This window comes from Schistocerca serialis, chromosome 10, assembly GCF_023864345.2.
Source record: "Schistocerca serialis cubense isolate TAMUIC-IGC-003099 chromosome 10, iqSchSeri2.2, whole genome shotgun sequence".
Taxonomy (NCBI): domain Eukaryota; kingdom Metazoa; phylum Arthropoda; class Insecta; order Orthoptera; family Acrididae; genus Schistocerca; species Schistocerca serialis.
Genome location: NC_064647.1, coordinates 189575002 through 189602573, shown reverse-complemented (window position 1 = coordinate 189602573; position 27572 = coordinate 189575002). Strand labels below are relative to the sequence as shown.

At 39.5% G+C, this 27572-nt stretch overlaps 1 protein-coding gene across 10 annotated transcripts in view; it reads right to left on the bottom strand.

Annotated features, from left to right (window-relative positions):
• Nucleotides 1-27572, bottom strand: part of LOC126424541 (YLP motif-containing protein 1) — a 406391-nt gene that overhangs the window by 361694 nt on the left and 17125 nt on the right. For 9 of the 10 annotated variants that reach the window (XR_007576188.1, XR_007576187.1, XR_007576189.1 and 6 more), the window contains exons 2-4: nucleotides 14327-14411; nucleotides 14144-14218; nucleotides 9442-9647 (exon numbers count right to left, since the gene is read on the bottom strand). Coding sequence is in view for 7 of the 10 variants with exons in the window: in XM_050087281.1 (XP_049943238.1) it covers nucleotides 9442-9642 (201 nt within the window). In the remaining 3 variants the exon portion in view is untranslated. The remainder of the gene's footprint in view (nucleotides 1-9441; nucleotides 9648-14143; nucleotides 14219-14326; nucleotides 14412-27572) is intronic. The other variant, XM_050087282.1, reaches the window with a different exon arrangement.

The following is a 27572-nucleotide window of genomic DNA, read 5'->3' as shown; positions in this document are numbered from 1 at the left end:
GGGCACTAGTGGATAGCAGCTGTAGCTTCCCCTTATTTAGCAGCACAGCAAAGGCATGTCAGCTAATGTTATGATACCAGATCAGCCAATCATCCAGACTATTGCTCCTGCAATTAATGAGAAGGTTGCTGTCCCTTTTCAGGAACAACAGGTTAGTCAACCTTTCCGCAGATACCCCTCCATTGTTGTTGCGTCCACGATATAGCTACCGTATCACTGAGGCACACAAGCTTCAACACCTCCCTATGTACACTTGAAAATGACAAATCATGAAAATTGCGATCACACTTCATAAATTTACTGAGAACCATAAACGGTATTTATCAGTCAAAAACTAATTTTCAACTGCAATATACTCCACACTACTTGATTACATTTGTTTTTCATTTGCTCAACCTTTAACTCACACTTTATCGTTGAGTTATCATTCCTCTTTCAAGATAGCATTAACGCTTTGCATCCACTGTCCGACTACGTCCAACATTATGATTTTCCGATGTCAAACTATGTCCAATACGTTCCCACTGCGTGCTATAATAAATGCAAGTTGAGGAGAATGCACTCAGTGGAAAAACTGGATTGCATCTACATCTACATTTATACTCCGCAAGCCACCCAACGGTGTGTGGCGGAGGGCACTTTACGTGCCACTGTCATTACCTCCCTTTCCTGTTCCAGTCGCGTATGGTTCACGGGAAGAACGACTGTCTGAAAGCCTCCGTGCACGCTCTAATCTCTCTAATTTTACATTCGTGATCTCCTCGGGATGTATAAGTAGGGGGAAGCAATATATTCGATACCTCATCCAGAAACACACCCTCTCGAAACCTGGCGAGCAAGCTACACTGCGATGCAGAGCGCCTCTCTTGCAGAGTCTGCCACTTGAATTTGTTAAACATCTCCGTAATGCTATCACGGTTACCAAATAACCCTGTGACGAAACGCACCATTCTTCTTTGGATCTTCTCTATCTCCTCCGTCAACCCGATCTGGTACGGATCCCACACTGATGAGCAATACTCAAGTATAGGTCGAACGAGTGTTTTGTAAGCCACCTCCTTTGTTGATGGACTACATTTTCTAAGGACTCTCCCAATGAATCTCAACCTGGTACCCGCCTTACCAACAATTAATTTTATATGATCATTCCACTTCAAATCGTTCCGCACGCATACTCCCAGATATTTTACAGAAGTAACTGCTACCAGTGTTTGTTCCGCTATCATATAATCATACAATAAAGGATCCTTCTTTCTATCTAATCTAAAATCTAATTTAAACAGTTGCAGAGGGTTAATACCACACTTTGACTAAAACAGTTTTGTTACTGATGTTCCAGTGATTCAAATGGCAGGGGCTGGCCAATCTTATTTCTACCTCAAGTGCCACATGCTTGCTGTGTTGCCTGTTTTGTAAGTGCTCGCATGGCCATGTTAAGCATGGAAGGCTAAACACAAGCAACAATTCCCTTGCCACTGCTATCTCCAAATTACATAGCTATTTTATGTGACAAAGTTTCCACTCTTCTCCCACATCTACCCATCATTCAAATAATTTGTTAGAAATGCAAATATATACTAACTTCCTCATAATTATGACCACATTATTTCCTTTGCTTCCTGCTACACAAAGCAAAAGGTTACAGAATTTTCCCAGGCAAAAAGACAATGCCTACTTCATGTAGATGGAAGAAGTTCAGATGCAGAAGTTCTGGCTACTGATCATTGTGAAAATATTTTTTTTGTATATTGAAAAAGAAATTTGGCTGAAGTTAGGTTTTCAAAATGCTGTCAAAAGTAGACCGTGCCGGAAAGTGCAGCACATTCACACTCAAGTTTGTGCGTGCACGACACATTCAAAAGTAAAAAGATTTTACAAATGTAAGCAAAATTTTTCTACCTCAACTGAAATGCCACCAAAATGAAAATAAGTGTCTTCAATTGATTTAAATACACTCTTACCAATAGTGTTCACCATTATAAAATCAGGTGTAGGAAGGCAACCACAGCTCATGACCTAAAAAATGTATAATTTGTGATAAATGCTAATGTAGATGAGAATTGTGTGGATGTGGGCTTGATGCCCTATGATGGATGGTTTCCCCATAATGCTCCTCTCCCCTCATGTGGTCAAAAATTCTAGTTTGTTTACACTCACAGCCAACTGCCAGTTTATAGTGTCCACACTATGAGGCAACTGGAAAACAAAACCTGTTAATATATTTTGGCCACATCAAATGTCGTCCCGTTACATGCGATTAGAGCTTTTTTTTTTTTTTTTTTTTTTTTCCCTACGCTGACATGTGGCACATAGAAACATGCTAAAGCAAACAATATTGACATTCAATTCCAAGTGCTGCTCTTTCTCTAGCAAAATGCTTGACTGCCAAAGGTGGAAATAAAATCTGAAACTATTAACATATTTTAGCCTGCTGTAATTATGCGAATGTATTTTAATTCATTTGATAGCTCCCGGCCACAAAAATCCGTTTTGTTATCATTTAACGTGAGAGCAATAAACGAAGAAGAAACAACAAAATCACTGAGCGCAAACACAGGTCACGTGTAGACGACCCACCTCCCAACCACAACTCTGACTGCTCTGTGCATCAGCCCCGGAACAGGGGCAATAGCAAGTACCGGCACCCAGCCACAATTCTGTAACCAGAAGCGGAGAAGGTACTACTCATACGCGACTCAACTGAGCACGTGCAAGAGCCCGCCCGCAACTGCTCAAACCAATCTAATTTAAACAGTTGTCACGTCACGCTCATCGGAGGCTATTTGTTGTTATAAAGCATTGCATAGTGTTCCTAAAGCCTTTGACACACTTTACTGTTGGCAGACGCTTGTACGAGCACTGTGTTGTTGTATACGGCGCATATCCTTTGCAACTTAAGAACTTAAGTTTCCCCCCCCCCCCCCCTCCCCTCCCATTCATGTTTTGTTGCTGCATTATTATTCTGCAGTAGCGGGATGCAATAATATCCTTTGTTAGAGTATTGGTTCTTACCAGTCAAAATCACAAAAATTTAACTGAAAAATAAAACAATGAAAAATTCCTGGAATTCTAAACAATTCCTGGGGTTTTTCCCAGTTTTCTCCCAGATGAAAAAATTCCCCGGTTTTTCCCGGATCTCCCGGTTGTCCCGGTCATATACACCCTGTTTTAAAACTAATTTGGTTATTTCTTAATGCAGAAACTCTATGAGTCATTTTTCACACAACACATGGAACTTGAAAATTTTGCAACATTTGATCCCATGATGATCCCAAAATGAAACTTTCAGAAGTGTGAAAGTATAGTCCACAAAAATTCTGTGATTTTTTTTTTCAAAAGTTAAAAAATATGGCTTTTTAGAGTATTAAAGTCTATTTTTTTTAATTTAATTTTTGAATACTGTTATTTTGCATGCAAATTAGAAGCCCATCTAAAGAAATTTAAAATGACACATTTTGCAAGTCTGTACCTCATCTGGTTCCGGCAAAAATGGCAATTTACTACACCAGGATGTAGAAATTTTTAATGAAAGTTTGAAAATTCAAGGCTTAATATTTTTTTTTAATTAAATCACAGAGACCAAAATACACCTAGTTTCATCAAAATTTGAGAATGTCAAACTTAATCAGTGTGTTAATTTGACACGGAATGACCCTCTAGCAAGATCTAATCACTACCACGCATGCAGCAACAGAAATTCAGAAGCACAGAAACAACTTTAACAGAAAAGGAGGGTGGCTGAAATTACATTAATTGTGGGTCTTAAGTGCTAAAGAAGACAGAAGGCACCCACTCTCCTCCACTACAAGCTCAGTAACATGTAAGCACGACTCTGTGGTCTTAGGCAGCGGTCCGACGACAACACAAACCTACCACAGTGTGGACACATTTAAACAGTTTGGCTTGCTCGGTTTGTTCAAGAACTGTTTTCTGAGTCATTAAAGCCATCGACATCACCAGCATTGGGAAATGCAGCATTAGGCAGAAAATTACGCCATGGAACATGGCCTAATGCTCATAAAACAAATATCTGCAGTAACAGCAATAGGAGACCCCCAACAGCAAACATCCACAAGGGCAAAAACTAAACAACTCAATGGAGCAACTGAAAAGGAACACTACAGGTAGGCGATCTAAAACAGCAATTGGTTGCCAACTGGCTGGCAATGCAGTTCCACACAAAGTGTAACTCTGAACTGAGAAACTGCAGTTGTCAGTTGTCATGTGCAAGTGTGATGGAGGAGTGCTGTGTTCCAAATGAGTATCTTTTGGTTACACTTAAAATGTCGAGTACAAATTCAAGCTCATATGACGATATAGTTCTTTATTATTATTTATTATCATCATAATATTTACTTCACATAAATTAGAAAATTAAGAAAATTCTAGATTCAACGATACATTTAAAAAAATATAAACTACGGGCTACATAAAGCAGGCAAGGAGCTGCAAGGCACAACCGAAATTCATACCTTTTTATAGGGAAAAGATAACTCAAGACAGGCACAAATAAAGGACGCAGTAGCTTTCTGCCAAGCCGCCTCCAGAAAAAGAAAACACAAAATCATTCACACAAGCAAGCACACGTCATGCACATGACCACCATCTCTGGCAGCCCAGACCAGAATGAAACTGTCACGTACAATGGAAACAGCAATCTGGAGGGGGTGGGGTGGGGTGGGGTGGAGTAGGGGAAGGGAAAAGGGAAGGGGTAGCAAGAGATGGGTGGAGGTTGGGAGGAAAGTGCTGTCTGAGTATGCTGGGACTAGACTGCCAAGATACAAAGTGCAGGACAGTAGGTTGAAGCCCAGATAATGTCAGGAGTGAAGAATGTGTTTTAGGACAACTCCCATCTGTGCAATTCAGAAAAGCTGGTGGTGCAGGAGAGGATCCAGACAGGCACGGGTAGAGAAGCAGCCACTGATATCAAGGATTTTATGTTCAGCTGGATGGTGTGCCACAGGCTGGTCTATTTCGCTCTTGGTCAAGTCTGGCAGTGCCCATTCATCCTGGTGGCAGCTGGCTGGTAGTCAAAAAATATAAAAAGCTGTGCAATAGTTGAAACAGAGTTAGTGTATGACATGGCTGCTTTCACACGTGTCCCAGCCTCAGGTGCCCCAGCCTCTGATGGGGTAAGACAAGTATGTGACAGAACTGGAATAGGAAGTGCTGGGTGGGTGGATTCTTCAGTGACGGAACACCGCCTTAAGAGGGGTGGGAAGGATCTCGGGTAGGATGTCCCTGATTTCGGGGCATGATGATAGGTAATTAACATCCTGTCAAAGGATATGGTTCAGTTGTTCCAGTCCAGGGTGGTATTGGGTGACTAAGGGGGCATTACTTTATAGCTGGTTCTTGGGGTTGGTTGAAGGAATCGGGGTGTGTGGGGAAATGGCACAGGAGATATGTTTCCTGATACGATCTGGTGGATAGTGCCTGCCTGTGAACGCCTCGGTCAGACTCTCTACATAATGGGCGAGGGAGTTCTTGTCACTGCATACACACTGTCCTAGGGTGTCCAGGCTGTATAGGAAGAATTTTTTGCTGTGGAAGAGGTGACAGTTTCGAAATGCAGACTGTTCATGGTTAGTGGAATTAATATGGATGGAAGTGTGGATGGAGCTAACAGAGAGGAGGAGGTCAAAGTCCATGAAGGAGGCACACTGCATTGAGGAGGACCAGGTGAAGCTGATGAGAGGAAGGTGTTGAGGTTGTGAAGGAATGAGGTATCTTCATAATCTGGACTCAGGGCGAAGACACCCTTTCCTCATTAGGTACAACAAATTCTCCGTTCCCGAAATTATCCCAGCCTCCACCTATGGTAACTTACTGCACCACTCCTTCCACCCAGCCATTTCCAGCCCCTCCATCCTATCATCTCATCCCTTTTCTCGACCCCTCGCCCTTTTTGTGTGTCGCCCTCTATCAATGCACCTGCCCATCTTTCCCCTTCCCCACTCCTCCTCCCCACCCCACAAATCCAATCCATCCTCCCAACTTGTGCCTGTTAGCATGTTCCACTCGACAGAACACTCCCCCTCCACCCTTACCATGTACCCCTTCCCCTTCTCTGCTCCCTCCAGATTGTTCCACTGTACCTAACAATTCTTTCTGCCCCGAGCTGCTGGAGATGGGGTCATGCATGTGCAAGGTATCCTTGCACACAAGTGTGTGTGTGTGTGTGTGTGTGTGTGTGTGTGTGTGTGTGTGTGTGTGCGCACGCACGCGCGCGCGCGCTCATGTGTTTTTCCTTTTCAGAGGGCGACTTTGGCCGGATGCTAATTTGTAACTGTCTTTTCGTTGTACCTCTCTGCAACTCACGGAGAGTAGCAATCCCACTTTTTCTTATAGCACTGATATTCCAACCTGGAGTTCCCATTGTCCGACAGCTTTTTATGGAATGACTAAACAGTGCTACAGTTATTTGGCACAGTAGATTTCTTCTGCCATAACATGACATTACTTTCATTCTGAAAGCCCTAATGTCTTGAAATTTATACATAGTGAAACCCCGCTTTTACACTTTTCAAGGGACTTAAAAAAAAAAAAGTGTAAACTGCACGAAAATGTAGAATGTACTAAGTAACATTTTAAGCTGTAGAAGTTATGTATAGGATACCCTTACATTTTCACACTTTATGGATGACATATGTACATAATTGGCATAAAAATACTTGTCACGGACTCTTTTATTATGTAATAAAAAATCACTGATGTAACTGGAACTGATAACTGTCCATAAAGTAGAAACATCTGAGTCAATTTTATACATCATAATGAATGTTTCTGGAAAGCCTGCAGCTGTCATTCACTATCTAAATAACGAAACACAGCACCAGTTATGTAGTATCTCCTGCTTAGCATGATGCTTTTCAAGAATTTTTCATCAAGTACAAATATTTAGGTAAGTATTTTGTGCAGTGTTGTCATATGTATTGTTCTTGCACTGTAGTCATCTTTGCGAGATAACAGGTACTCTGCCTTCTCAGTTATGTAGAAAACCACACATACGCAAATTATCACAAAAAATACATACAGAAACACTGCACTTGACGATGAGGATAGACTCTCAGACACATTTTGCTCAGCGTGAAAAAATATGTAATTGGAGCTGTTTTTAAACCAAAAACATTTGAGCATGCAAAGTGAGTGAAGGTGTCAACTAGCACTAATAGCCATAAGACGAAACATGTCAAATATGGTTTCACAAAGGTGTCATGACAATCACAACAATCACGAAACAGCTCATGTGAAGTAGGCACAGTTTGGATATGATTGTCATTGGTCGCGATATCTTTATTCGAACAAACCTAGTTACTCCCATCAGCCAACATGCCAAGTGGAGCTTGGTAGCAGCAGGAAATACAGCACAAATTGTTCCTACTTTTATGTGTTTACCATTTCAAATCCGTTGAGTAGAGCGCCTTCGTGTCAAGAAACTTAACCACATAATGTCTGTAACACTATGCGACAACCAACGTCATGCCAGTGTCATTTTATGTCACTTTCTCCATGAATATTTTTTCACGAAGTGTAAAGCACAGGAAAATTATGAATATGTTGTCGCAAAATTGGGTGTAAATTAACACTGTGGACATAGGAAATTGGACAGCAGTGATAAAAAATGTCAAACAGCAGGAAAACATTAATTCTGGAAACGTAAAAGTGGGGTATACTGTATGTGGAAAGGTGGTCATAGTGGTTTGTGCTCATTTATATGTGAACATCATTGCATTTACATATATCATATCAGAGATCTGTGTGTTTTCTGTCATTTTTCTGCCGTTTTCTTTGTTTGTTTTCACTCGAAAATGAAATTTTGCAAAATGACAAAGACTGCTAGTCATACAAAAGAATACTCTCAGTATGATTCACGTTTTTTGTACAGCTGCTCCCGTTAATGTACTGGTAATTTTATTTTAAATATCTGTACAGTATACTATATACATGTATATGTAATTCTTTTCCCACTTCAAAACACGATTTCTGTGTCGGATCCCTCCTGTAGTAGCTGGGGAACTAGTGGTTGTTTAAAAAGATGTTTCTTTTACTTCTCGTGCAAAGCTAATGTTCACAACCGGCTCGTTCATGTTCAAATTAAACCAACATGGAGCTGTGTTCTAGGACATGACACAGCCCACGTTACTTGGCAGTGTGGATGCAAAGATGTTGGTAACTGATTCATAACACACTGCAAGCAATTTAAATGTCACTCTGGAATTGCACCATCTACACAGGAAGTGATTGGAAATCAACACATTAGCAGCTTGCACCAGCAACAGGTTTCATTTCAGTTGCTCCTTGTGCAGAAGACCTACGATGCCCACACAGTACACAGGCACCCAAGGGCACCAAGTCTTAAATGTCTATGGCACTATGGCAAAGGCAGAATAAAGAGTACTGAGGTCCACAAAGCTCCTGGGGTAAGGTACAGCACTGTGAGTTGTGAAAGGTCAATGTATCTATATCCTCGTCACTAACGCCAGCATGCTCTTCCTGTAAGTCACTTGAAAGCTGACCAGTCCAACCTGAGAGGATGCACACATCAATAGAACTAACAAGCAAAATTCCACTGTACTATCAATGATCAAATTTACCAAATGCTGCTAAACTATGAAGATTGAAATTTTGTGTCAGTACACATTATTCATTAAGGTCCACAACCACAAATGCTTCCATAGACCTTTCATATCTGGCAGAGAAACTACCTTTCCAACCTGGAACAAAATAACAAATGACAGCTAGTTCCAGAATGAGAGAGCACTTGCCGGCGAAAGGCAAAGGTCCCAAGTTCGAGTCTCAGTCTGACACACAGTTTTAATCTGCCAGGAGGTTTGACAGCTAGTTGTTTACACGAGATCACAGCAACAATCAATCAAAGCAAAAATTTTGTCATCATTTCTATGCTGTGATAATACTGTTCTGCTATCAGTCACCATTTTAACAGTCAGTTGCGGATGGCAAGTGGGTCTGTAACATAACTGCTGTGTTGTTCTTAAATGCTTTGTTTCACTGTGTGATACATTTTCTTTAACGAAACAAAAGCTGAGAAACTGCTTAAGTTATAGACTATTAGAATCCTCCAAAAGAAACTCAATCTTGCTCATTAACTGGAACCACACAAACATACTCAGTACAGGATTACAAAGCTGTCGCTATGAGAGCTGATTTTGTTATTCCCACACATACAGAAATCAGGTCGCAAATACTACTACACAGCTGTGACAGCTTCAAGTATTTAAAAACTTCAAACGCTTCATAGGAAAGGCAGATAGCTCTGCACACATGGAGAATGAACTACTTCCTGAAATATACGTTAACATGTTGCCAGGAAATTTACAGATTTAAATTACCCAAAATCTCACAAACTTATTTCCAGTACAAACACCAATAACGATAGAAGGTGTCAAAGAAAACAGACAGGAACAACTTGATACTCACTGTCGCAGTTGCAGCTGCCGAGGCAATAGCAGGGGTCGCAGCTGTGGGAGTGGCAGCATAGTAACCGTACTGCATGGTGTACGGAGAAGCTGTAGCCGCTGCAGTGGGGGCTGCAGCCGCTGCAGTTGCGGGGTATGCCTGGGCAGCGGCGGCAGCAGCATATCCGGCAGCGGCAGTGCTCCACTGATTCCAAGCCTGCATGCCTCCTGTAAAACCCACAGTTCCTCAATGTCTCATCTTTTCTACAGCACCAATTAAATTCCAGAGTTAATAATCAGACAAAAACTAATCTGGAGTTAACTATTAGTCAAACCCTACTATCAGCCTTCATCATCATCATCAGGATCACAATATGGACTGTCAGATCAATTACATTTGTGACGAATACGGGTTATCGCTTCAATTCTTTGTAGCTAGACATTACAATCAACATCTAAGCACCCAAGAAAACTTCCCTTCAGATCGAAACTGTGCATCGAATGTGTACTCGAACCCTAAACCTCACCTTCTGCCAGTGACGCTGTTACTGACTGAGCAATTCTGGTTTAAAAAGGGGGAAAGGACCACACTGCTTGGTCATCGGTCCCTTGTTCATGTTAAAACAATCATACAGGGGAAAGAAGATAACAAACGAGACTTAGAGCACAATAAGGAAAGGAAGGAAATACGACAAGAATGACAGAAAGGCAATAAAAACCACAAATAACAAAAAAGGACAGGAAAACCACAGAGAGGAGGCGCTTACAGGCTATTAGGTGCTGTGTGTGTGTGGTTGAGGTTTACGGGCGCTAAACAGCGTGGTCATCAGCGCCCAAACGCATAAAAACAGGAACACATGCAGTGAAGGGACTAAGTCGAACAGCGAACAAGGAGAACGGCTAAAAGACACAGACCTGACGCAGTACCAAATCTTCACATACGAAGGCAAAACAAGAGGAGAAGGAACACACTAAAAAGGAAAGGAAACACAAGGAAAAGAGAACAGAAACCGAAGGGGAACAAGGAGGTAATCGTGACTGGCTGACCTCTTACCTAAAACCTGGGTGAGCCAGTCACCCAGCAGCACATTAAAACCCTCTCCCTAAAAGCCGAGGCAACAAATTGGACAGGACACAAAACCATAAGACCTTAACTACAGTCGTTGCGTCATCTTGCACAATAGAGGGCAAATCCGGTGGCAAAGAAACCACTGCCCTCTGGTCAGAGAATAAAAGACAGTCAAGTAAAATGTGGCGGACAGTAATCTGGACGCCACAAGCACTGCAGATTGGGGGATCCTCACGCCGGAGTAAAAAACCATGCGTTAAGGGACTGTGCCCAATGCGGAGGCAAGTGAGGAGCACCTCATCCCGCCTGCATGCCTGGTAGGACGTACGCCATGGCCGCGTGGTGGCCTTGACCAGACGCAGCTTATTTTCACCGACTGCCAGCCACTCCTCTTCCCACTGACGCATAACGCAAAAACGCAGGAGGGAGGTAACAGCATGGAGGGGGACGGCACATTCAACAACTATTAGGTGCTCTAGGGAAGGGTGCTGCTTATGTCACTGTAGAACTCTCTGACGCTCTTTACTTTACTCAGCGACTTCCGGTGACCACCAAGGAACTGTCTTTCGTCGGGGCACCCTAAAGTACGAGGAATCGCATTTTCCACCGCAGAAACGATCTGTGTAGTGACCTGCTCAACCACATCATCGATGGAACCATGTAGGGGAGAGTAAACAGTGACAGCAGAGGTGAAGGCTACCCCCCCCCCCACCCCCTGCCTTGTTCAAAGCCCATCTGGGTAGGCGTCCATGAGTAAGACGCCAGGGGAGTGACTGGAAGATGGGGAAGTGGTCACTACCACACAGGTCATCATAAGCTCTCCAATGGATAGATGGGAGAAGGACAGGACTGCAGACCGAGATCAATGGCCGAATATGTGTCTTGTGCCACACTGAAATGTGTGGGGGCACCTGTATTTAAGAGACTGAGCTCGAGTTGAGACAGGAAATTTCGACATCTCTACTTAGGCCAGTAAGCACATTGCCACCCCACAAGAGGTTATGGGAGTTAAAAATCTCCCAAAAGTAGGAAAGGTTTGGGGAGTTTATCAATCAGTGCAGCCAATACATTCAGGGGAACTGCACCATCTGGATGAAGATATACGTTGCAGACAGTTAACTTCTGTGTCGTCCATATCCTGACAGCCACAGCTTCAAGAGGAGTTTGAAGGGGCAAAGGTTCACTACTTACCGAGTTCAGGACATAGATGCAAACGCCGCCTGACACTCTATTACACTCGCTATGGTTCTTGTAAAATACCCAGTAGCCACGAAGGGCAAGGGTCCGCATTGCCGGGAACCAAGTTTCCTGGAGGGCAATGCAGAAAGCAGGTGAAAAAGTTAACAGATGTCATATGTCTGCTTGTGTGTGTGTGTGTGTGTGTGTGTGTGTGTGTGTGTGGGCGCGTGCGCGCACGTGCACAAGTGTACACCTGTCCTTTTTTCCCCCCTAAGGTAAGTCTTTCTGCTCCCGGGATCGGAATGACTCCTTACCCTCTCCCTTAAAACCCACATCCTTTCGTCTTTCCCTCTCCTTCCCTCTTTCCTGATGAAGCATCCATGGGTTGCAAAAGCTTGAATTTTGGGTGTGTGTTTGTGTGTCTATCAACATACCAACGCTTTCGTTTGAAGTCACATCATCTTTGTTTTTAGATATATTTTTCCCACATGGAATGTTTCCCTCTATTACATTCTAACCATAATTTAAGATCCAGAAATTAAGCAATATAGCTTTGAAAGTTTAAAAGCATGCTCTTTCCAACTGAGGCAAGAAAATGAACTGAACAAGACACAGTTGAGAGATTGCCCCCAAAAATTACACTAAAATTTGTATGTAGAAAATTACGGTCAATTTTGCAGATGCATACATTTTCACCTAGGCATCCAATGTTGATTAAATATGACCATATAAAGACATCACAGGTGGGAATAAACCTCTGAAACTTTGGTGTGACTGGTTCATGCAAAAAGTAGCAGTGGCCAGTCAAACCTCAGCTCTCAGAATTGCGCGACAATCTTTTTAGCCACTTTAGAGGTGTGTATCTATATTTAGGTGTGGCTAAATACCTAATTTTTGCCATGGTGTGAATCAACATAAAAAAAAGGTTCAAATGCCTCTGAGCACTATGGGACTAAACATCTGAGGTCATCAGTCCCCTAGAACCTAGAACTACTTAAGCCTAACAAACATAAGGGCATCACACACATCATACCCAAGGCAGGATTCGAACCTGCGACCGTAGCGGTCGTGCAGTTCCAGACTGAAGCGCCTAGAACCACTCGGCCGGCAATCAACATAAAAAATTGTCTATATATATCAAAGCAAATTACCAAATGTTTGCTATAACTCTTTGAAAAAAAAAAACACCAAACTAGGCACATTTGCACCTTCGTACGTGATGTGTAGGTGAATAGCCTCTCTTTAAAAGACCCTAAAAATTCAATCACTGCACAAACTAAAATTAAATTTGGTACATGAACATCAAAGACCATATAGAACCTTCACACCAAATTTCATTGCATTTGGAGACAGTTGAGCAGGGACACTTTTTAATGTTGGTAACTTTGACATGCTATCACCCTTAATTATTAGGAAAATTTCATACAGAAAAGTGAAAAACATACGCACATGCTGGCTAGCATTTACCTTGGCTCAGTACAACCAACAGTCACATAAAATCAACAAAAATAAATAAAGCTTAGCATCATCAGGTAGGAGAGTGGGAAAAACAGGAAAAGAATGGGAAGTGGTTGCAGGGAGAAAGTTGCATGTTGGAACCCCCCTTGCATTTTTCAATATGGTGCTGACAAATATTAGGATTTGCTACCAGTCAATTTGTTACCACAAACAGATCTTCTGTTTCCATGTTCTCTGTTTCCATGTTTGATGGCTTCACTTGCTCACAACCAAACATGTCACCTACCAACCTAACCAACCTAACCTACACCTCGGGCTGCACTACAGATCAGTCTGTCACCACAACAAAGATTTCAAGGGGGTGAGGGGGTTAGGAGGGGGGGAGGAGGAGGGCAAATCTAACTTTTGGCAGCCGCAAGTCACTCCCAGCCTATGTTATAAGGTAACAAGGAGTAGTTATTTATTTTCATCGGTTTTGTGTGACTGTCAGCTGAACTGAGCTGCATAATTTTTCATGAAATTGTTGGTTATATATTTTTTAAACGTATTCCACTTAATACTAACAACAGTAACAATTAGACCTAATCTCTGGTCTTTGCATTTAGAGCCTCCTAAACTTTGCAATATTTTTCATACTAAAAAGTGGGGGAAAAAAATATCCGCTATAGCTCGTTCTAAGCATGAAAAACTGCTTTAACCAACAAAATGTAACCAGCCACATACAATAGGTAGACCACAGTTAACATAGTCAACACACTATGAAAATTCTACTGAATGTTCACCAAACTAGCTTTCAGCACATCCATAAGAAAAACACCCATCTCCCTGAAGTAGTTTGAGCAGAATTTACTGCAATCTAACAACAAACGACCACCTCCCACCAAACTAAGAATCAGATCACCTGCCAGATGTGGAAAATACACAGTTCAACACAGAACTCCAACTACGGTCTCCTTCATTTTTCTTAAAAAGTTGTTATTAGTTGCTGAGTAATGAGGAAGCTTCATAATTACTTTACCTGACAAATGCTGGTGCTGCTCCTTATTAGAAGTCGATCTTACAGGCTGGCCCCAAGTGCGATCTTCCGCTGCAACTGACAATGAAATTTATGGAGTGATGACTGGTAAAATTTACACTTGAAAATAAAGGGCACTATAATAATCTGCCTTTCATTTCTCTTTAATCATTGTTTCATAGTTACCTTTCCTACTAAATGCAGATTCTCTGGATCACAAGTGCCTCCTAACCACAGAAACACTTCGCAACTGTCAGTCTGGTGTTACCTGCTAATGAAATTGGAAAACTTTTGCTGTATAAATGTCCGAAATTCTACAATTATTACAGTTATGATATACATTTTTAGCCACATCAAAAAGTCTTGTCACGATACCTACAGAAAATGCTCTAATTATTACCTGATCCAGTAAGACAGCAACGAATTTACATAATTTCGTTACATTAAAAAAATACTGAAAAACCACGATACGGCTATAATTTTTAAATTGCACAAATATGCGTAAAATTCTACTGCCTTAGTACTTCAAATTAGAAATACAAATGATAAGCTGTTACGAAAACACACTTCTGTAAGATGTGACTATACAATAAAAGCAGTCTTTCCATATGAATCTTACTTTAAATCTTAAGTGCTTCTTTCACAGGCCACTTCAGACAATCCGTAACAGCTTTAAACAGAGCTCTGAAAATATATACACGCAAATTTTTAAAGTGGAACAGCTCATTAAAGTTCTATTTTGGAAAGTCATTTCATTTCTTCCAGTGTTTACCTTCCAAACAAACAAATTCAAATTGTTCTAATTTGTCTTAGATTTAAAGCACCATATTTGCAACCACTAACTTCTTGCTTCACCAATTCGTCACATTCATCACAAATTAACATAAAAATCTTGTAATGGTCGTGAGTTTGACACTTTGAATATCTACCCAGAATATTTTTCATAAACATCAGAACTATCTTGATAGAAGAAAACTCCATCAGTCACTGGGCGTACATTCATTACAGCACATAAAATCCATGATTTCACAGTTTCTTTTTCTGTATAACAGCGAGGTATCAAGAACAATTCCGATAAAACAGTTACCAACACAAAACTTTAGATTCAGTTTGTGAATTATAACCATAATGTTCTGCAGTTCTATTTACAACTTAAAATGTCCATAAAAATGGAGTAATGAAGTCTTTTAAATAATACTTTAAGCCAGTCAAATAACAGTACCTAGTGTAGACAAGCCACTTAGCAACCAGAGGACAATGGTCATATTTGTGTGTGTGTGTGTGTGTGTGTGTGTGTGTGTGTGTGTGTGTGTGTGTGTGTGTGTGGAGGGAGAGGGAGAACAGAACAGTATTTATAAAGCCAACAAAGGAATTTGTCCAACATGTTTAATGTGCCCCTCTGTACTCAATGTGGTCTCTATGCATTGAGTAGTAGTCTATCCTAATTCATATAATAGCACGTCATTAATAGTGATAGCACGAAGCACAGATCACGAAGGGGCTGATGATAAAAATCTAATTTGGAGGGTGTGGGCACTATGGAGGTAGCATTACAGTATTTTAGAGTTGCCTTGAAATAGAATACAGGATGCCGCATTTCAAACGCTACTTTACCATTTCGAGTACTTGACATACCACTGTCATCTCACCTTCGATTTATATTTGTGAATAGTGTGCAAAGAACACTATCAACCCCCCTCTCCCGAACTTCCTATTTCTGTTCAGGAATAGATTGCAAAGAGAATGTATGCATTACAACTTTTATATAGTAATACATATTACAGTTAACACCAAGGGCATAACAATGTCAATGGAATAACGAATAAGCCAATACATGATTTTTTATAGTTCAATCTAATTTCAAAGCTTTTTTTTATTACAATGAACAGCTTAAACAAACACAGTCTGCATATGATTCTGGCCAGAGTCACTACCCAAGCTTGAAACAGAAGGTAGCATAATCCCAGTGCACTTCTTTAGCATAATAATAATAATTCGTGGATAGAAGATATAAAATTAGAGAGAACAAGTTTTAGAATGTCCCTAAATATTACTCACCACTTTAGTATTTAAGGTTGGCAGTACTTGCTCAATTGTTTATGTTCTATAGAAGACTAACCATTTTCTTGGTCAACATATTTTTTAAAAAATTGCTTGTGAAATATAAAGAACCTAACTGTTCATTTTATACAGATCAGTTGCCAATGTAACAATGAAGAAATGACAATTCAGACACAAATTCAATGTTAATACACACAGATAATTAAATTGTTAACTATCTCTAGTGATCATTTAATTTCAATTTCTAAAGTTAAATTCGTAAGCTCTACGGACTAGGTACACAGAGTGCCCAAACTGCCAAGCAATAATACCTGATCTACACCCTTTATGAAAGATTAACTTCCTGAAGGAATTCCAGTGCACTTGATGTTGTAACTGTAGGTCCCTAACCCCAAAGTGCAACCAAGATTCTCAGGTTAGTAACTGTGATACTAAGGGTAAACACTTAGCGACAAACTAGATTCAGAGTTTGTAAATATGGCTACATAAACATGACAAATATCTAGATTCACATGAGTACAAAAGAAAACAGGTGTCCAGCAAATAAATTTAATTTCTGTGGAAAACACCCAAACAACCATCTTAACGCTCTGAATGTCATGAGTTGGAAAACTAAATACTACGCACATCAACACACAAGAATGTACACTAGTTGAAACAACTTTACTTCTTAGTGTCAGCTGATGAACATGAAAATTACACAGTGTTGGCAATTTAATACACTATGAAAACAATGTTAGAAGCAACATATTCCAGAAAACCTTGACAGGATTAACATCTTTTGGACTTAACAAGAAGGTAACAGTGATTGCACTGCCATAGTTGCTCGTATTTGACAGGGGAACACAACTATATAAGGAAAATGTCCTGTAATCAAATGAGTCAAAAATAATTTTAGCTGTCACTTGTCAGTCTTTGTCAATTCACTTCTTATTGGGATCAAGATGTATTTGAAATTTAGAAACACAAGATTATAAATATACCTAGATCTGCAGTTAAGGTTAGTAGGTTGCAAAAAAAAAAAAAGTCGTACAGCAGGTGAAGAATGACTACTGATCACGAAGTATGCATGACCCATTTCTGAATTAATCTTCATAAATCTAATGTGGAAATATAACAAACAAATTAGTATGCAAAAATACATAACTTTTTAGATATAACTAAGCAACATTAAACGCAAAAGCAAACATTCTAGTCCCACTTACCCAAGTGCAAAGGTAGCACAAGAACAAGAGTGTTACCTGTTGCGCACATACATGAGATAACAGACTACTAAGCGAGTTCCCACAAAACCGGAACAGGATGACAAAACGGCCGCTAGGTGACAGAAGCATAAATGTGGTGGTGCCATGTCATATATACTATGATGATAAATTACATAAAATGGCAAAGTGAAAAGTGGTACATCAGTGCACAAAGGAATACTGTTGCGGAGCTACTTTAACAACATAATAATAATAAAAAAGATTATAAAGGTCATATGATACAAGTACGTGGCACTATACATCCTAGGAGATAGGTAGGTCATTGACCGACCACTAATCATGACAACAGTTTCATTTTCTATCAAATGATGTGAAGCCAACATTAACAATTTGCTGTGGTAATATCAGAAAATAAAGCACAACAAAACCATTGCAATAAAACTGACATCTGCAAATACATCAGATGTACAGAAACATGAATAATAGGACATTAAAATAATAAAATGGCAACAGTATAGGTATAAAATATTGTAATACAGATCTAAGAGTACCAAAATAAATAAAAACAGCCAAATTGGGTAGTATATGGCCGATGATGGTGGAGGGAAGGGTGATGGGTAAGGAAGCTGGAGATCCATGCAACTGAGGAGAGTATTGAGAATGAGGGAGTGGGTTTGTTGCCGGAAGTGAACAGTCGAACAAAGTAGGGAATAGTGGAAGAGAGGACAGGAAAGGAGGGACAACATTAAATAGCATTGTCAAATATACCTCAAAGTATATAACCATAATACACAAATTACAAAACAGATTAGCACTGGTAAGTAATATGTATGTAATATTACTGCTAATATGTTGCATGTTCCGAACTCCTCTGGCCCACATGGGGTGAAAATAAACATCATTATATACACATACTTATAGGTATTTACCATAATACACATGTTGTAATGAATTTTAGAAAAGGGCAAGGGTGATATATTTATCACATTTAACAAAAGATGACCAATAAGCACACAAAATTGTGGAAAAAAATTGAATGATGAAAAGGGAAAATGAGTAAGGGACAGAGGGTAGAGGAAGAAAAGAGGAGAGGGGGAAAATGTCAGAGTTACACTTTCTGTTACAGTGAATCCGTTTGTTGAGAATATTACAACTATTGCTATTAAACTGTCTGTAAATTTCAATTTCTTCTAAAATATATAGGTCACGTCCTTTGGGTTCAAATGTACAATACAGGAAGATAATTGTCAATTGAGTCTAACACATCTGTATTTTCAGTAAAGTGACAAACTGTGGCTGTGGATTTTTGTTGCCAAGTCCGTCAAATCTGGTACAAACACGCACCCTGTTTGTCCTAGGTAAAAGCTACTACATAACTCACATTCGATTTGATAGACTACTGACTTTAAAAATGTATTTTGTTTATCATTGATCAAAGTACATCAAGTAGATTTCAGTTTTCTACATGTCTGTAAACAAATGTGAATGTTAGCCTTCTCAAAGGCATTAACTATCAGCTCACAAAATGGACCTCAATAAGTCAGAGGAATGTAACAGGGTGGTTTCTCAGAGCACATTAAAGAGTGTTTTAGTTTAATGAATATCCAGTCCTCAATACTTTTTACATCAGAGCTAGCGTAACCATTCATTAAACCTACATGTATGACAATCTCGATCTCGTTCTTTACATTTTCCAACCATAAATGAAGCTTGGTTAGTTTATGAAACACACAAGAAAAGAAGGCCCACTTATGGGAATGAAGTTGGCAGGGATCAGCATTAATTACGACATTCATAACAATGATTTTCTACAAATGTCTAAAGGAAGCACTGTATTGCATGTTGAACAGAAAAGACTTCACGTAGTTATTTTGGAAAAAATTGAAATCAACGGACACTTTAATAGCAATAGGCATTAATAGTCTCAACAAACATCCCTTTTTTTCTCTCCCCCCCCCCCCTTATTCCCTTGCTCTTTTTTCCTTTTCATCACAACTTACATCTACAACGATACTCTCCAATCCACCTTACGGCATGTGATGGAGGGTACCCCATACCAATATTTGTCATTTCCTCTCCTGTTTCACTTGCAAACAGAATAAGGGCAAAACGACAATCTATACGCCTCTGTACGAGACCAAATTTCTCGCATCTTATTTCCGTGGTCCTTATGCGCAATGTATGTTGGAGGAAACAATCATTCAGCTTCAAATTCTGGTTCTCTAAATTATCTCAACTGTTTTCCTCGAAAAGAATGTCGCCCTCCCTCCAGGAATTCCCATTTGAGTTCTCAAAGTATATCCATAATACCTACACATTGTTCAAACCTACTAGTAACAAATCTAGCAGCCCGCCTCCGAATTGCTTCGATATCTTCCTTTACGCCATCAAGTTTTTTTCTTGACTTTGAAAAGACAAGAATAGGTCACACTAGAGCCCTATATGCAGCCTCCTTTACAGATGAACCAAACTTACCTAGAATTCTCCCAATAAATTGAAGTTGACCATTTGCCTTTCACACAACAATCCTCACATGCTCATTCCATTTCATATTGCCTTGCAATGTTATGCCCAGATATTTAAACAACATTACTGTGTCAAGCAGAACACTACTAACACTGCATCTGAACATTATGGGTTTGTTTTTTCTACTCATCCATATTAACTTATATTTAGTACTAGCTGCCATTTTGTCCAAGCCATCTTGTATCCTACTACAGTCACTCAATGACGACCATACACCATAATGTCATCAGTAAACAACTGCAGATTGCTGCCCACCATGTCTGCCAAATCATTTATGCATATAAAGAATAACAGTGGACCTATCATACTTTCCTGGGGCACTCCTGACAATGCTATTGTCTCTGATGAACATTTACTCTTGTGGACAACATACTGGATTCTATAACTTAAGTCTACGAGCCACTCAAGTATCTGTGAACCTATTACATATCCTTGTACCTTCTTTAACAGCTTGCAACAGAGCACCGTGTCGAACGTTTTCTGCAAATCTAGAAGTACGGAATCTACCTCTGGCCCTTCATCCATAGTCCACAGTATACCATGTGAGAAAAGGGCAAGCTGAATTTCAGACAAGCAATGTTTACTAAAACAATGCTTTTTTTTATGAACATAAGCTTTTCAGTCTCACAAAAATTTATTATATTCAAACTGACAATATGTTCAAAGATTCTGCAGCAAACTGATGTTAGGGAGATTGGTCTGTAATATTGCACGTCCATTTTTTGCCTTTTCTATACATAGGATTGCCATGGAGCACGCTTTTGAAAAACAAAATTGGGATTCCTTCCAGACATAGCGATTTATTTGTTTTCAACTCCTTCAGACGTTTCTCTTTGCCAGGGATGCTTATTACTATGTTGGCCATAGGGCAGTCTATTTGATGGTCAAACAATGGTACATTTGTACAATTCTCCTGCATGAATGATTTCTTGAATGTGTAATTTAAAACTTTAGCTTTCATTTTGCTATCTTCAACTGCCACACTAGATTGGTCAACAAGGGACTGAAGGGTAATTTTATGTGAAATCACCTAGTGGCCGTTGCCCTTATGTCACAGTTTTTCTGAAAATTTGGTGTAAGAATGCACATAATGAGTTAGGATTAAAACAATTTTTCTGGAATTTTTTGACCAAAATTGCAATTAGGAGACGATTTTGAAATGTGGGCCCCCTCTACCAACTGGCATTGAGAAACGAAGTGCCTTGTAAGTTTGTAATCACTATAACTCTTTTATTTATGAATCAATGTTATTCAATTTGGTGTCATTGGAAAGTACAAGAATAGAGCTATAATATAAAAATTATTAAAGTGCTGTGTCTAAGCAACAAATGTTTGAAAATTTGTAATTAATGTAATTTCTCACCAATTATTTCGCAAATTTCAGGAATTTTTTTTCAGCGGAATCACAAGTTTCACCATCTGATTTTTTGTTTCAAATAATTCCAACTACCATACTTTTCAACAAAAAAAAAAAAAAAAATCAGAAGGATGTTTGTCCTCTACTGTTAGATCTTATACTTTTTCTGTGATGCTTTAATAATTAATTGCTTCAAATAGCTAATCAACAATACATGAAACAACAATTAAAAAATCAATCCAGCAGCAACACTCGCATGCAACACAGGCCGTGTATGTTATGTTTTTGTGTGTCTATGCACTTTATATATCTGAAGGACTTTTTTCCTCTTGATTTTGTGCTTCTTACATAAGCAGCCATTCTGTCTGGTAACTTATTTGAAAGTACAGTTGAACCCCTCAATATGATAACGTTCGGGAAATAGAGCCTCTCAATATGAAATAGTGAAAAGGAAAGATTGAAAATAAATACAGAAAGAATTCATCTAATCCATTCATAGTTGCACAGTAACGCATAACCGAGGAGACTTAATTTAACTTCCAAAGGCGCAATGAGTTGCGTTTTTTCAACATATTACAGTGCCCTCAGACGTTGTATAATTTTTATGAAGCGACACAAGACCACCCAATCATATTATAACCTACAAACGGTTGTTGCAGTACATGCTTCGTTTAATTGTGGCCTGTTATCAGATGTTTTAGTGAATTTTATTTATCAAATATTATAATGAGTGAAAAGTCTCCCATAAGTCCAACCCCTCGTCCAAGTCGTGGGAGATGGGCAACGGCACAAAGTAGGGGACTGCCTATAGGGGCGATGTACAGCGGGGACTTCGTGTGCCCCAGGACCACTACGGTAGCTGGGAAGGCCCTATGGGAACCCTGAAACGTGACGGCTAACGGGGCTCTGGTGAAGCTGCGATAGCCCTAGCAAGCCAGTAGTGGATAAATCAACTGCTTTCAAAAAGGGAACATGCCTCGGATCACGGAACGGATTTACAGGAAACCGACCAAGCAATGGAAAAGGATTATGAGATGGTTTACGACTGGGCACCTTACACGTAAGGACTCTAACTGGGAAGTTAGAAGAAATTGTAGAAATGATGGAAAGGAGGAAATTGGACATCTTGGGACTTGCTGAGACTAGGTGGAGAGGTGTTGGTGAAAAACCACTAAGTAAAGGATGTAAACTGTAATGGATAGGGAATGAGAGGGGAAGAAATGGAGTGGCAATAGTGGTCAGAGAGGGTCTGCAGGAGGAGGTGGAAGGTATCAATGATCGAATGATAAAAGCCAGAGAACGAGTGAAAGGAAAAAGCATTGAAATCATGCAAGCATATGCCCCATAGGTGGGGTGTACAAAACAGGAGGAGGAGGAATTTGAAGATGACATGCAAAAGCAGCTAAATGGAGGTAATCAGATTATAATAGGGGACCTCAATGCACATGTTGGCACAGACAGGAAAGGATTCGAGGAGATAATGGGACCAGAGGGCTGGGGGAACCGAAATAGAGAAGGAAAATTGTTGCTGGAATTCTGCAAGAGGAATGGGCTGGCGATCGCAAATTCCTGGTACAAGAAGAGAAGTAGCCACAAAATAACTTGGTACAGTGGAGACTGGTCCCAAACTTCAGTAGTAGACTATGTACTGGTGGATAGGCAGATGATGAGCAGCCTCACAGATGTTAAGGTCATTCCATCTGAGGCCTTAGACAGTGACCATCGGCTGTTGGTAGCCACCCTGAGAGAGAAAAAAGATAGGAGGGCAACAGACATACAGGAGAAAAGGTTGAAGACATGGATGCTGAAAGAGGATGAACGGAGGACCCAGTACCAGACACTGATCAGGAAGAAACTGCCAAAGGAAGATCAGAGAACAGTGGAAGAAGAATGGGGAGATTTTAAGAGGGCTCTAGTTGAGGCAGCTGAGACTGTGTGCGGAAGTACTAGCACAAAGAGGAGAAGTAAGGAAACCCCATGGTAGAACATCATATGTAAAGAGGCAGTACTTCGAAAGAACAAAGCCTTCAGAGAATGGTTCCAGACCCGAACAGAGGAAGCTAGGGTAAAATATAAGGGAAGCAAGAAAGCGGCACAGACCATAGTAAGGGCGGAGAAGAAGAAGTGGATGGAAAAATGGACAAGAATGTTAGAAGAGGACAGTGAAGGGAACAAAAAAGTACTTTACACCATGGTAAGAAATAAGAGGAACGACAGAAGCGAGTGCCTGAGGATCATGGATAATAATGGAAGAGTTGTGGAGGAAATGCATGAGCTCAAAAAGATTTGGAAGGAGTACTTTGAAGATCTGTTGAATGCCGTCAAGCGGGTAACTAACAGCGATGGAGAACCTAAGGCAGCAGACGATTATAATAGTGGGGAAATTGATGATCTAACTTGGAATGAAGTGGAAGAAGCCATAAAGAGGATGAAAGGGGGCAAGGCACCAGGTTGGGACGAAGTAACAGTGGATATGATACGAGCAGCAGGAGACGTAGGAACCCAGTGGCTATACAGAGTACTGAGGGTGGTGTGGAAGGAGAACAGAATTCCTGAGGATTGGAAGAAAGGAATTATAGTCCCGATCTTTAAGAAAGGGGATAAAAGGAGATGTGAGAACTACAGAGGAATCACCCTGCTATGCCACTGTGGAAAAATCTATGAAAAGATCCTGGAGAAGAGAATAAGAAGCAGTATTGAAAGTAGACTGCAAGAGGAGCAGTATGGTTTCAGACCGGGAAGATCAACAACGGACCTCATATTTGCGGTAAGGCAACTGCAGGAAAGGCACTATGAGTACAGGAAGGACTTAATCATGGCCTTGTTAGATATTGAGAAGGCGTATGACAGTATCTATAGGGACAAGCTCTGGGATGTGCTGAACGCAAAAGGGATAGATGAAGAGATAACACGAAAAGTCAGAAAAATGTATGAGGGAAGTGAGAGTTGTGTGAAAGTGGGGAGGGAACGAACTGCATGGTTCAAGCTGGAAAATGGGCTGCGACAGGGAAGTGCACTTTCGCCTTTATTGTTTATTATTGTTATGGATGAAATCCTACAGCAAGTATCAGATGCAATTGGAGATCATAAAATGAAAGCAGTGCTTTTTGCCGATGACCTGATGTTATGGGGAAATTGCGAGGAGGTGGTGCAAGAGCAGTTAGATGTATGGGAGGCAACGGCAGCACAATATGGAATGCATTTCTCTGCAAAGAAAAGTGAAATAATTGTCACAACAAGGAAGAAGAATAGGCCAAATGTGGATATAACTTGTGGAGGGGAAAAACTACAAGTGGTAGAGAACTTCAAGTACCTGGGAAGCATGATTGAAAGTAAGGGGGGAAACGCAATGGAAATAAATGAAAGGTGCAGAAAAGCAGGGCAGTTCTTCAAATGCATTAGGGGGCTTATTTGGAGCAAGGAGGTGCCACAGAAATCCAAGGGAATTATATACCGAACCTACTTTGTCCCCATATTGGCATACGGAAGTGAGACATGGGTAATGCACAAAAGCGACAAAAGTAGAATACAAAAGTAGAATAGTGAAATGAAGTTCCAGAGGAGCAGGTTGAGTGTAACAAGATGAGACAGATTGCGAAATGTGTATGTGAGGGAAAGACTAAAGGAGGAACCAGTACAGGACAGGATAGAAAAATCAAGACTGCAGTGGTATGGACACATGAAGAGAATGGATGAGGGAAGAATTCCAAAGAGGATGTTTGATCTGCAACTGGAGGGGAAGAGGCCCAGGGGAAGACCAAGAGATAGATGGGTAAAGGGAGTGAAGGAATGTGTGACGAGAAGAGGAGAGAACTGGACGAAGGTGGAAGAGGGGGAATGGTGGAAAGACAGAACACGATGGAGAGGCTTGTGTTCCCGACAGACCCAGCCAGTGGCTGGAAACTGTCCAAGATGATGATGATGATAATGAGTGAAAAGATCACATGTTTAACATTTTGTTCACATTTTTCTCTATAACAATTATCCTTAGAAATGATATATTCATATAAGTATTATTAATTAATAATAAATAATTTTGTTTCATACAAAATTATATTATGATCAATGATAATTCACTTAAAAATACATTAAATTAAAATTTAGTCATATTTATAACTCCATTTTAAAGGTTTTTATAATTAGTTATCACTCCTTAAATTATTATTTATTCACTATATGATATCAAATTAATTATAAATTTAAAAAAAATATCGAGCTTTGCATATTAATTTATTTATTAAACATTATTTATATACTTGAAATATATATTACCATCAAATCAATCATTAATCTACTCAATTTTCACAATATATAACCAAGTAATAAATAATTAATTATTTTTTCATTGATTTTGTTATTGACAGTTGAAAGTTAATTTTTAGGTATCTCATTTTAAAGGCCGTTAAGGCATTATCAATACTACATTTTTAAGGTTATAAGTGTTTTACATATTTTCACAGAATTTAAACAAAAAATATTTTCTTTATTTATGTAATATTTATTTCTTATATACAATAATTCAAATAAAATAAATAAAACTAATTATAATAAACATAATTCAATTCCATAATCGGATGTTTTAATGTATTATGAATCTTACTGTCATAAAATATGTCACACTATCAACTTGAGGGGTTTTAGAATATCATATTGAGGGGTCTGACTGTAATACAAAGTTGTTCCATAATGTGAATACTAGAGATCACTTAATAAAGTGGTCATTAACTCTTTCTCATTTTCCCCTTACAGATTCTTCATAGTACATTCCTGGCTAATTAGAGAACACGAAAAAGTTTCAAACCATCCAGTTCTTTTCTGCAACAAACAAAGTTGATTACAGATCACAATGGAAAACAAATGTTATTTAGGTTTTGTGTCAGCAGTTGTGTGTCAGAAGAAAAGGAATCAAGCTGATATTGAATTATTGAAGCTAAGAAGCACCGGTGAAAATACTGAGAGCATTTGTTCTTCTCACAAAAGGCTCTATCTGGGAACATTTGAAGACAGACAAAGAATTTGCTATGACCCTTTTAAGAAGCATGGTAAAATGATTGCTAAGAAACCTTTGAAACCTATTTCTTTAACCATGAAAAGGAAATATAAAACCTTTGGACTTTTCCCAGGTACCAAGCTGTGCATAACATGCCTTAAGGGCATTTTATCTTCTATGGGGGCTAACCTTCTATGGGTGGATGAATGTGAAGTTGAAGATCAAGAATATACACCAGATCCATCTACAGCTCTTCAAAAACTTAATGAAAGTCGTGAATTACTTGAAATTTCACCATTTAAGGTTACCAAGACAGCACAAGAAAGGTGTCCAGAATACATTCCGCTTAGCTTTAAAATTCCAGAAAACAGCGTCAGAAGTGCTACATGTCCCAACGAAAAATGTGTCTGAAGAAACTGGCAAGTGCTGAATGTATAAACTGTAATATTTTAATGCAAAAACTTAAAGAGAAATTCAGCACAAGTTCTGTTAAAGAAAATCTACAAATACTTCCCTTAGCACCAGCTTAATGGCGTACAGAAAAAATCCAAATGCTTTTAACACTACCAAATACATGGTAAAGAAATCGAGGGTATTGCTAAAAGAAGATGGTATTTTGTCAAAAGGGTGTTATAAAGTGGGAAACAGAATAGGTAAGGATGTGGAAAAAGTGTCCAGAATTTTTACTGTGAAGATGATACAAGTCACATTTCTGCTAATAAAAAAAGAATGTCTGTCTGTACCTTCAGAAAATGGCAAACACGAGTATATAAGACAAAAAGACTATTTTTACATAATCTGAAAGATGTATACTTAGCTTTCAGAGAAAAATACCCTGAAGATAAAATTGGTTTTACTAATTTTGTGAACTTAGGCCAAAAGAATGTGTTACTGTAAACAGTTGTGGAATGCATAACGTATGTGTATGCACGTATCACCAAAATGTAAAACTGTTAATGCATGCTGTGCATGTGAAAGAACCGTACACAGAACTTCTACTGAAACTTGAGTGCAATCTGGAAAACGAAGAGTGCATGCTGCATCACTGTTCTCGGTGTCCTGACGAATATGAACTGCGCAATTTTTTAATGGAGCTGGGGTCCTTACAAGATTGTCAAAATGTTGTGTTCAAACCATGGATGCAAACTGATCAACCTACACTGGAGACATCAATGAAGACGACCGATGAATTCGTTGAGTATCTTGTGCAAAAACTTCAAAACTTAACACAATATCATTATGTATCAAAATGTCAGAGTCACTACTTCAAATCAAGCAAAGAAACGCTCCCTG